Below are 12602 nucleotides of genomic sequence, written 5' to 3'. Positions count from 1 at the left end.
AAGCATTTCTCTAGCTCTTTTTTTTTTGAGCTGGCATTTGCCTCTCAATTATCACAACCTAGCTGACCTGCTTGACACTTTCTATATGGGATGAGAATTGAATTGTGTTTGATTTTATTTAATTTGAGTAATTATTGGTTTAATTTTTAGTTTTGGTACGATGTGTTTTGTGAATACCTATCCTGTCCTACTGCTGTGGATTGTTTATACTGTCCTATTATGATTATGGAGTTCTTTACTGTTTTCTTAGATTGATTTTAGACTTGTAAACTGCTTAGACCCATTTCTGGGAAATTTGGTGGGGTTTCAAATTTTTAATAAATAGAAACATATTTTCCTCTCCCTCCTAACATTATATTACTTACTTAATTTACCTATTATACCCTTACCTTAATGGACTGCTACAGCCAATGTTATCAATCCCCTAGCCCATAGGCGGTCGGTGGCCCAACTGTTTGGGGAGGCTAAAGGGGGCGGGGTTAGGGGTGGGGCTTAAATCCATAATTGTCTGATAACACAGAAAAAAAATAAAAGTCACAATACCTTTTATTAAATTTAGATATTAGATATGTATCATATGTCAAAGAATAAAGTGGTTGCTCAAAGCATATACTAACCACAATCGCTCAACACTATGCACAACTTTGTGCAAAAACACACTCAGAACCTTACTGTACCATAAATATTACACTGGGCAGAACCTAATACACCAATATACCACCCACACGGAAAATGCAGACCGTCAACAATATGAAACAAGGGATCATAATATCACAATTCTCATGTAGAGCCACAAAACACCCTAATTCATGTTTAATGTGGGATAAAATGCCATAAATAAGTAAATACATTTAAACTTTTAATGTTGAGCACCTAATTCTCAAAGTGGACATATTCCAAACACTGCCCTCCCCTCCATCCACCCATGTCCAGCAACTCTCCTCTCCCCCCTGCCCTCCCCTCCATCCACCTATGTCCAGCAACCTTCCTCTCCCTTTCCCTCCATCCACTCTTGTCCAGCCAGCAACTACTACTACTACTACTTAGCATTTCTATAGCAACTCTCCTCTCCCCTGCCCTTCCCTCCATCCACCCATGTAGAGCCAATAACTCTTCTCTCCCCTGCCCTCCCCTCCATGCTCCCATGTCCAGCAACCCTCCTCTCCCCCTGCCCTCCCCTCCATCCAGCAATGTTAACTTCCAGCCCCCCCAATTCCCGATCCCCCGCTCATCCATCCCATCTTCCCTCAGCTCCCCCCTAGCCCTCGTTTGCTTCCTGCCATTGCCCTACCTTTAAATATTGCATTTTTCTTCCAGTCGCGGCACCATTATTAAAAGCAGAAGCAGACTCGGCTCCAGCCTTCCCTCGCATGGCTCCGCCTTCGCGCAAACAGGAAATATGTCAGAAGAGGGCGGAGCCATGCGAGGGAAGGCTGGAGCAGAGCCTGCTTCTGCTTTTAATAATGGCGCCGCGACTGGAAGAAAAATGCAATATTTAAAGGTAGGGCAATGGCAGGAAGCAAACGAGGGCTAGGGGGGAGCTGAGGGCAGATGGGATGGACGACCTGGGGAGCGGGGAAGCCTGCAGCTCATCGCGGGGTGGGGGCAGCAGGCGAAGAAGGTCACAGTTGGGCTGGGGAGGCTTAGCCTCCCCAAGCCTCTTATAAGGGCTTATAAGAGGCTATGCCCTAGCCTAACCTGGGCGGTTCTCTGAAAACATCTATCTCTTGGTGCTGCCCATGTCCCATGCAAAACAGGATTTTCAGTACCCTCGATTTTAAACATTTTGCTCCAAGATTTGTCCAAATTTCAAGGGGGCATGTTTTGGATATAACTTGGATTCTTTTTGAGTGAAAAACATCCTTCTGCTACCTTATGATGTTTTTGTTTTGAAAATGAGCCCCATAGGCACCTATGTGCATTTAAAAGATAGGGCCAAAATAGGCACCTTCCTGCCCTTTTAACCTGGGTTCTTGGGGAGCTAAGGACTGTTGCTACAATGCCTGGAACCAAGTGTATAATAGCCAGAAAAAACATAAAATGTTTGTACATAATCTACACATAAAATTGCCACTATTTCCATGTGTAGATACTTCTAAAATGCCCTCATGTATCTCATGAGCTGCTGTGGTCACTTTTAACAATGGACTGCCATTATAGTGCAACAGAAACTATCTTCTACTGAGGCTACCATAAGTCTTGCCCACCTTCCCAAAATACGCATAACATTTGGCACTTTTTAATGTTCAGCTAATGTTAAAAACCATGTATGTTAATGCAATGTGCTTCCGCAAATATACCCCATTAGGTTAAACATTTCATATTTAAAACAGGAGGACTTTTGTTATAGGATGCATGTCTGACCTAGAATCCTATTGCATTTGCTCTCACCCGCTTTCATTAGTTATCACTCCAGAAATGGAAACCCACGCCACTTTCAGGTTCCAGATGCACATTTTATACCTGCAATTAAAATAAAAGTACAAAAAAAGAAATGATCAGAGAATAAAAACCAAAACTGGAATAATCAGTTCAGCTGTCTCATTCAGGCTCATGTGCAAGTGAAAGGGGACACTCAGGGTCAATGATAACATCACCAGAAAGATGCAGGAACGTCACACACTGATGTGGAATGTCACTCATATCTGTCTGGAGCAGGTAAAGACCATCAGCACTCAGATGATGAAAACAGCCAATGCTGGAGGTGCCCTGAGGCCAGCAGACTGAAAACAGCTCAATCTAATCATGTGAGTGAACTTTAATCTGATTGGGTCGGGATGATAGATTTAACTCCCTTAAAGTTTGACCTTTTGAAAAAGATAAATAGCACACCCTCAGCCAGCTAAGCATTGCAATGGATTTCCATAAGCAGAAGGAAAGGTGCTTTACAAAATGCCAGCTACCAGCAACATCTGCATGGCCCTGCTATTTTCAATGGATGAGTTTTTGACAGGGTTTCCAGCTGACTTTTTTTTAAAAATGTTTTTTGAATACAATCCTCCAAAAATAAATAAATAGGAAAACTAGTGGATTGGTTTTTGCATATTTGTTCACACAACAAGTCATGATGTATGAGAAATGTACAACCGTGAGCATGTATTCCGTTTGTGTGGGCGCCTAAAAATATTAAGTGCATGCAAAACACAGAAGAGTACATAAAAAGCTGGAAAAATTCAATTTGAATGAGCATCAGCCAAACCTTTTTGTTGTACGTACTCTATGACATATAACATACAGACTAGCATGGTAATCAAAGATCCTCAGTTTGGTGTTCATGTGTGTTCTTGGTTGGTGAGTGAATTTGGCTGTGAGTGTTTGGCAAGCTCTGCATATAAAAGATAAGTTGTTTTGCATATATTTACATAAACATATAGTTAAGCTACAAGCAAACAAATAGGGAAAGCATGCAGAGCATGGTTCATGAAATTCTTTCCAACCTCTGAGAGAGAGAGAGAGAGAGAGAGAAAGTGTGTGTGTGTGTGCCTTTGTATCTGTAAAAAGTGCTCACAGGGTAATGTAACTGAAAATGTTTGCTCATATCAACTCAGTCTTTTGCTGCAAAGAAAAACTTTGCTCACATCAGCTCAATCCTTAGAGGGAACATTGATGATAAAAGAATACTCTTATCACAAACATTTTACTAGTCTTTAAAAAAAAATCCAGATTAAATCTTGTGCATTGGGTTGAGCCACTTTACAGAAGAAAACACAGCGATGTAAAAAAGGAAGGCTTTTTGATAAAGGGTAATGAGCATTTAATATGATGCTGCTTCACAGATTACTCTGTTGCAAAAGAGGATTATAATTTACAAATCCCCCACCTCCTTCCCACTTATTTTTGACCCCCCCCCCCCATCCACTTATTTCTTATTTCTAAATTCAATATTTTGCTTCTAGAAACGAAACGTGCAAGCCGTACAACAGTTCTGTAGCATCAGAAGGCATGCCACATGGAAATAATACGTCAAGGTTCTACAGCTCTGGTTTTCAGCACATCTTGAACTAAAGCAGATGTGCAAGGGACATAGGAAAGAAAGCATTTCATGTTAATCTTGGAGAATTGTTTGCAATGAATCTTACCCCTACCCTACCCCTACGAAGTAATCTTGGATATGGCAGGTGCCTTTGAATCCCTACTACAGGGACATCTCTAGCTGTTTACAACAGTTGCAATGCATTTCCTGCTCATTTGATTACATTTTAGTTTTTGAACAAGTTTGAATGGTTTATTTAATATACAAAATTATTTTGCTTTATATCAAATCCCATCCCCTTTCCCTTTCCGTATTGTTTTATGTTGTCCAGTCCAGGTAACAGCATTGTGATATCCTTAGGAACTGTACAATCTACCTTTCTAATTAGGTATCCATTTGTTTATCATTCTTGGAAAGCTTCTCATGCAGATTTTCTGCTTTCAGAGCCATCAAGCTGACTTTTACCGGGTTCTTAGTGCCCTGAGTCTTTCCTTTCAACTATCCAGGGAGTAGCTTAGTGGTTAGAGCAGTGGTTCTCAAACCTGGTCCTGGAGGCACCCCAGCCAGTCAGGTTTTCATGATATCCACAATGAATATTCATGAGAGAGATTTGCATGCACTGCTTCCTTGGTATGCAAATTTCTTTCATGAATATCCATTGTGGATATCTTGAAAGCCTGACTGGCTGGGGTGCCTCCAGGACCAGGTTTGGGAACCACTGAGTTAGAGCAGCAGACTGAGAATTAGGGGAGCCTAGTTCAAACTCATCTACTGCTGCTCCTTGTGAGGTTGGGCAAGTCACTTAGGGCCGCAAGGGATTCCCAACTGGCAAATCAGAGGAAACCCATTCAATTCCTATGGGCTTCCTCTCATTTGCTGCACAGGAATTGCTAGCATGGCTTTGTTAAAGAAGCCCTTAACTCTCCATTGCCTCAAGTACAAATTTAGATGATAAGCCCTCTAAGGACCGTAAAATACCTACTGTACCTGAATGTGGCTCACTTTTACCTACATCTAAAAGCCCTCCCTCTCTACCATTTAACCCTTTTCTTTACTGCCTAGCCATTCCAGCAGTAATCTCCATTGAAATTGACTGCAGATCCCTCCAGAACCCATTATGCATGCATTCAGAGTCTGGCCATCAGATGTCCCTGCTGAGTGATGGCTGGCACTACTTGTTCACCAGATTAGCAAGAGAACCATCAAGCCACCTTGTCACTTATATAGTCTGATGAACCCATAAAGGTGCTGTTCAATATCCAACAGCTATACAATCTCCTCATTAACCAATCAGATAAATTAAAATTTACTTCAGCATAGAGTGAAAAAAAAGCAAAGGCTTGGCTGCGGAGGATTAGGGTGGGGTTATTTATGGTTGGCAAGGATTAGGATTTTTTAGATGTGTTAGAATAGGAAAGATTTTAATAATAGGGGTATGAATTATATATTGTTTTTGATGATTGCATTTGAGACTTGTGAATTGCTTCATTGTGTTTTTATTATAGAGGCATTTAATAAATTTGAATAAATAAATAAATCTAGCTGACCTAAGGTGCTAGTTAGCTAGATCCCCTGAAGTGATAATAACCCTTATTGAATGTCCAAATAAAGCCACCCAGTTTCAATAGGTATGTATAATTAACTACTCTAAGTTCATAGATTTCCAGGAATGTAACCTGATCAGGAAGAAGAGGACACATGTATATTGCATATTCAGATTAATGGGGTTAATTCTGTAAAGAAGGCACCGATATTTAGGCACCACAGATGTGCCTACATGACTTGAATACTGGCATATACATATAAATAGGAGAGCGTAACATTTCGGGCTGACCTTTCTTCCAAACTGTGCGATAGAGGCCCTGAAGCAGCCTTGCGAAACGCTGGCCATTGTCGGCCCTGCACTTGTACCTGGAAGAGAAAAATTCAGCGATTTACGCTATCCATGAAGCACCCGCTATAAAGATAAGTGTGGTGTCTATTTAACATTGATAGTTTCATTAGTAAAGCACAACTAATTAGTTTAAACAGTAGCGTTTTTTTGTGCCAATGATGAAAGTAGGGTCTTTTGACCCGATATAGCTTCAACAGATCAATTCAAGACCTGGAAGCTTTTTGAGGCTTTTTCCGCTATTTTGGTATACTATTCAGTTGTTAGTAGTCATTTTGTGACAGCAGTTCTCTTTGTTTTATACACATAAATATGTACACATATGCTCATAAATGTCAATAGCTTAGCTATGTCCTAGTCTATATCTACATGCAAATCTTAGGTTGTGCATAGTTTGAAGGCGACACACTCATGGGCGGAGTACAGACTTACATGTATAACTTTTATAATACTATAAGTTATGCATATATTGCAAGAATCTGGGTGCAAGCAATTACACCAGTGCGTAAGTGATTGGGCCTAATACATACATGCATACGTACTGATGCTAGTCTTCTGTGAAGGAAAGTAGGTGCCTATGGGCAGTGGCGTTTCTAGGGGGGGCGGTAGGTGCGGTCCGCCCCGGGTGCATGCCGCTGGGGGGGGAGGGTGCCATGCGCGTCTGTCCTCCGTTGTTCCATGCTTCTTCTCTGCCCCGGAACAGGTTACTTCCTGTTCCGGGGCAGAGAAGAAGCATGGAACAACGGAGGACAGGCGCGCACGGCACCCCCCCAGCGGCGTGCACCTGGGGGGGTTCCTTCACGGCGGGTCCTTTCGCCGGGGGGGGTCCGCGCTGTACCCGGGGGGGGGGGGGGGCGCTGCACCCAGGGGGCGGGGCGCATTGGCGATCCGCCCCGGGTGTCAGCCCCCCTAGGATGGTCACTGCCTATGGGGCTCATTTTCAAAAGAGAAAAATGTCCAAAAAGTGTCATAAAGCACCATTCGGGTGTTTTTCTTCTGAAAATGTCCAAATCAGTATTTTCAAAGCCTATTTTGCAGACGTTTATCTATGCAATTTGTCTGCAATGTGTCCAAATCGCAAGGGGCATGTTGGGGGTGTTTCAGGAGTGGGCTTAGGGCATTCATAGCACTTGGACGTTTTACAGCCATAATGGACGTCTGGGGCTGAAACTTCAACATTTTGGTCTAGACCTGTTTTCGGAACAAAAAAGGCACAAAAGGGTGCCCTAAATGACTAAGCTGCAAAGGTCTAAAATACAAGCTAGTACATGCGTCTAGCTTTTCCTACATTGGCACACTGATGTGGAATGCATTGCCACTTGATCTGAAGTCTATTCACAACCTAATCAACTTTCGAAAATCATTAAAGACTTACCTTTTCAACAAGACTTACCGTAATAATCAATAATAGAATTTCTAACACATCGCTACTCACTTGATATTCTGACTGTTTTCTTGTTTACTGAATTGATTATATCTATTGTTACACTTGCTCGGTGTGTAATTAACTGTGTATCTACTCTTGAATGACGCTTGACATGATGTAATATTGTAAGCCACATTGAGCCTGCAAATAAGTGGGAAAATGTGGGATACAAATGCAGCAAATAAATAAATATGACCACTGGAGGGAATCGGGGTGACCCCCCAATACACTCCCAGTGGTCACTGACCCCCTCTGACCTCCCAAGATGTAAATAAAAATATGACTTACCAGCCTTTATGACAGACTCATTTGTTATAGCCAGGTCTATTAGAGCAGTATGCAGGTCCTCAGAGTAGTATAGTTGTGGGTGCAGTGCACTGTAGACAGATGGACCAAGGCCCATACCTCTCCCTGCCTGTTACGCTTGTAGTGGAAACTGTGAGCCCTCCAAAAGTCACCCAAAACCCACTGTACCCACATATAGGTGCCCCCTTCACCCATAAGGGCTATTGTAGTTGTGTACGGTGGAGGACGGTGGGTTTTGGAGACCTCAGGGGACAAGATAAGGAAGCAAAAGTGAGTTGTGTACTTGGGAGTATTTTTATGAAGTGCACAGAAGTGCCCTCTAGGGTGCCCCATTGCTCTCCTGAAAATGCTGGCTCCCTCCTATATCCTCATGGCTTGATTTTCTACATTTTGCATTTATTCCTTTTTTTCCCCCAAATATGGACCAGAAACAAAAACGTCCAAAGTACAAACTCTTGTTCGAAACAGTATTAAAAAAAAAATAGATGTTTTGCTTTTTTCAAAAATTGGCTTATTTCTTGTTTGGATTTTTGACGTTTTGCGCAAAACGTCCAAAGTCCGACTCAGATGTCATATCAAAAATGCCCCTCCACATTTTTTTATGGAACAAGCTCCAATTAGGCACTCTCCATCGGCCAGATTCTATCAATCACACTAAAAAATGGGTGTCAAAAAAGATTTAAACTAAGCATGAGTCTATAAAGGACACACACCCTTTATAGAATTGCACTTAATACCGATTCCTGCGCACTAACTTTAGGTACCAGACTTATGCCTGTTGAAACCCGGTATAAATGCTGGCACCCAAGTTGGGTGTGCTGATCTAGTATTCTATAACAATGTGCACAATTTCTTGGAATGTCCCTGACCTGCCCATGCCCCTCCCATGGTCTTGCCCTCTTTTGGGCTACACATTTAACAGGGGCGGACTAATCATTCTAGCAATCGGGCAGTGCCTGGGAGCCTAGATGCTCTCTCTCCCCCTTGCTGCCACTGCTGCTGTCACTGTCCACTACAGCCCCCTGAGCTTCAGTGGGCCCTCTCCAGTTCCACCTTGAAGGGCCCTGGAGGTGTAGTGGCCTCTGTGGAGGCAGGAAAGAACAACACTCTTTCCTGCTCACTGCCACCAAGTTTTAAAAATGGCTGCCAAGATTCACTGTGGCAGACCGCTGAGACCTGCAAGACTACCACGGGAAGTCTAGTTACCCATTTTTAAAACATGGCAGTGCAGGGCAGAATAATGGTAGTGGGCAGGAAAGAGTGGGGTTCTTTTCTGCCCTCCGAAGAATCTGAGACTTGGGTGATTATAGTGTGCAGGAGGAGATGGCAACTGTGGGAGTAGGGGGGCTGTAATGTGTGGGAAGGGGGAAGGGGCCCAATGACCCTCACTGCCCAGGGGCCGTCCCTGCCAATAAACATCAATTATTGATAGTTGATGGCTTGTTGTGCAATTAGGTTGCTTGTGCATTTTAGCGGTGCACCCAAATTTGGGCACAACATATAGAATCCAGGGGTATGTGCCTAAGTGTAGAAACCCCTTTAAAAAATTGCCCTCCAAGTGCATCTAGTTTCATTTACTGCAGTTACAACACTGGCACAGTACAGGGGAAAGTTTCTCTTAGAAAATTTGTAACAGTTATACAAGTACAAAAGTAAGCTAAGGAGTCCTTTTACAAAGATGCAGTAGCATTTTTAGCGCACGCTAAAAATAAGCAAGCACTAAACACTAGAGATGCCCATATATTCCTATGGATGTATCTAGCATTTAGCACACGCTAATGGTTAGGGCGAGCTAAAAACACTAGTGTGCCTTTGTAAAAATCCCCCTAAGTGGCTTAACAAACATTTAGTCAACCTGTGCATGCAAGGGATGCTTCATTATTGAACTATAAATATTTAGGGGGAATTAAACTTTGTTTCAGAGCTTGGAAGGGAACTTGCTCTAGTTGGAAAGTGATTGGGATTCCGGCAAAGGCCCCACTGGTACAAACCTCAGAATTTTGGAAAGTGGATTTAGGAAATAGTTCAGCACTTGGATGAGAACAACCTTCGTCCGTTTGTTATTTTAAAAGGCACTCCTTTAAACTGTGGTTTGCAAACACTTCCTCTTTTGTGATTTCTTCCTTTCAAACTGTCAAAAGATTAAAAAAAAATAAATTGAGCAAAAAAAAAAAAATATATCAAAACAAAGTCCTTCTCTTCTTTGAAACAGATTTTTCATCATTGATTCTTTTCCAACAAATGTGCAGCTCTGTCATTTGATTGAAGAGAGGTACTACTTGTCTTCTCTGGGGCATTCATGGCTCATCATCCTTTGCTCAGTGCTAAGAAATGAGTCCATGGCATCTTCAGCTCAAGAGTGCGGAACATTTTGTATCAAAACCCTACTGTCTAGGTGTGCCTCCAGGAGAGGGTCAAGAACCACTGCTCTAATTGGTTACTATTAATCGATTTACTGAAAAGGCAATTCTATAAAAGGTGCCTAAATTTAGAAGCCAGTTGCGCAAACAAATTTATAGAACAGGTACATAAGATATACTTGTGTGCATATCGGCATTTAACACTGGTGCGCTAATTGCATGCCGCTGGATTCTATATAGCGTGCCTACAGATCTATGCCAAAATCTAGGCGTATTCTATAACAATGCGCGTAACTTAATTGGCTTAACAAGCCAATCAGCATTATTAACAGCACTTAACAAGCAATGATGAGCACTAATTGGCAATAATTAGAATTTAAATCACTAAGCATATTCTGTAATGAAGTGTGCCTAAATTCTAATGCATGCAGACAAAGGGGGCATGGTTGGGGGCAGGGAAATGGGCATTTTGTGGGAGTTCCAAAAATTCCTTGCGTTGTAATAGAATGTGGCCCTGTGTACCTAAATCTATGCATGGGGATTTATGCCATGTTTTCATTGGTGTTAATGGAGGCACGTAGTTTTAGGCACTAGGATATCAACTAAGGGCCCTGTTTAATAAGGGCCCTGTTTAATAAGCAGCGTTATAGGTGCATTAACGTTTTTAACACGCGTTAACCATGTACACGCCTACAATATCCCTACATGTTTAGCGCGCATGCTAAGTGTAGGCATGCTAAAAACAGTAACGCATCTTAGTAAATAGGGCCCTAAGCGTATTCCATATACCACACCTAAATCTAGGTGCAGCTTATACACTTAGGCGGAAACGTTTTCCACGCAGATTTTTCAGGCACACTATATAGAATCTGGCCCATGATGCATAACAGCGGTACTAGTGGGTGGAGCATAGGTATGTCACGGGCAGTCTACTTGCAATGTGCGCACCTTATAGAATATTATCAGATGCAGATAGGTGTAAGGTATGACCAGCCCTATAGCTGGTGTAAATGCCCAGACCTAGGTGTGTGATAAAATAAGCATAAAATATAGTATTCTACAATTTAAGCACGTACATACTGGTGCGCCCTGTCCACACTCCATCCAAACTCTGTCCATTCACATGTCCAAGCTGCAGAATATGCACCATCAAATCAAGGCCCAGACTATTCTGCTAGTCAATAGTCTCAAAAAGGTCATTTATGCAAGTGATCACTGATGTGCATAAATGACTGGAATGTCACAATTTATGTATCTTCTTAATGTCTACAAGTAGGCCTCACCTTATAGAACTATCTCCCAAATCCACTACTTAGTTCACACCAAGTAGCCCTCTATTCCATGCCAAACTTGATAGCATGGCGATTGTCTTGCCCTTACCTGAGCTAGTGGGAGATCATCGTCCATTTGAACCTGGTCACTTTTCTCGCTCCCTTTATCACTCTACCACTACCATATTGTTTCATGGTATTTCAGCCCCTTCTACCATCCTCAGCTGTAAAACCTGAAGCAGAGTAACCCTTTGTGTGCTGGGAGGGAGTGGGGTGAAGAAGGAGCTAGATGCAGGCAGGAGCCACAGAACACTAGGAAAGGTAGGGCAAAATTTCACAGAGAGAACTTAAAATAATTTAAAGGAGATCAGGAAAAAGAAGTGGTCAGAATTATGTTAGCCAGCAGCATCCACATGACAGACATTGCCTTTGCACTCTGCACCTCATTTCTCTGCTGAGGTATCTCCTTTCATCACGTGCCTATTCTGTATTTTGAATAGAGGCAGACTGAAACTGCTTTGTTTAGTTTTGGGCAAAAACGGAACTGCAACTGAAACTGTCTGAAAGTTTGCGGCCGAAACTCATCATTTGAGGTCAATGCCGAAGCCAAAACCAAAAACTCAAGTTTGGTTGTTTGAATGTGAACCAGCGAGGGCCGCTGAGAATTGCCAAAGCTTGCAGTCTGTTAAACCCTATTCAAACCAGAATATAATAATTTAAACAATGAAAGACCATATTTTACCTCCAAACAGAATAGCCACTTCACACATGGACTGCAGCTAATGAAAACAAACTAAAAGCCACAGTGCTTTTACATTGTCTGACTTTGCAATACATTTGGAGTGACAGCTGACATCATAACTCCACTGAAAGGCTAATTCCTAAGGAGCTTATCATTCCAAATTTACAGACTGAAATTCCTGTTAAAATTTCATATCAAAAGAGCACTCTACTTACCATATAAACTATTGTACAAGATCATAACTGCAATACAAAAAAAAATATACAAAAATACAAAGAGTAGCCCCTCCCCCTCAGGACTACCTTACAATCACTGGTGGTCTAGGGGTGTAGTCAGGGCAGAGTGATACTCCTGTCACTGTCATTTTGAGAGCACAGCCAGAACAGACAGGTGTAAATTGCTCCTGTCCCAACTATACCCCTAGACCACCAGGGATTATATGATAGGCCTAGGGGGCCTATGGGTGGAAGGGAGAGGCACTCTGGGGGTCTGGAGGGGGGGAGGGAGGAAGACAAACAGGACAAAGTACAAGTTTTCCGCTTTCAACAAAAACTCATGGTCACTTTCAGATGAAACGGAAAACATGGCTGATAATTACAATAAATTTTCAGCCAAAACCGAAACCTGGCAGAA

At 42.3% G+C, this 12602-nt stretch overlaps 1 protein-coding gene across 1 annotated transcript in view; it reads right to left on the bottom strand.

Moving 5' to 3' along the window:
• Positions 1–11363, bottom strand: part of LOC115472533 (60S ribosomal protein L11-like) — a 61688-nt gene extending 50325 nt beyond the window's left edge. Inside the window, exons 1-3 of the mRNA XM_030206827.1 lie at positions 11337–11363; positions 5808–5884; positions 2392–2463 (exon numbers count right to left, since the gene is read on the bottom strand). Of these exons, the coding sequence (XP_030062687.1) occupies positions 2392–2463; positions 5808–5884; positions 11337–11363 (176 nt within the window). The remainder of the gene's footprint in view (positions 1–2391; positions 2464–5807; positions 5885–11336) is intronic.
• Between the last annotated feature and the right edge of the window lie 1239 nt (positions 11364–12602).

This window comes from Microcaecilia unicolor, chromosome 6 (assembly GCF_901765095.1).
Source record: "Microcaecilia unicolor chromosome 6, aMicUni1.1, whole genome shotgun sequence".
In the NCBI taxonomy this organism is placed as follows: Eukaryota; Metazoa; Chordata; class Amphibia; order Gymnophiona; family Siphonopidae; genus Microcaecilia; species Microcaecilia unicolor.
The sequence above is the reverse complement of the archived record's forward strand: the minus strand, read 5'-3'. Positions and strand labels throughout refer to the sequence as shown.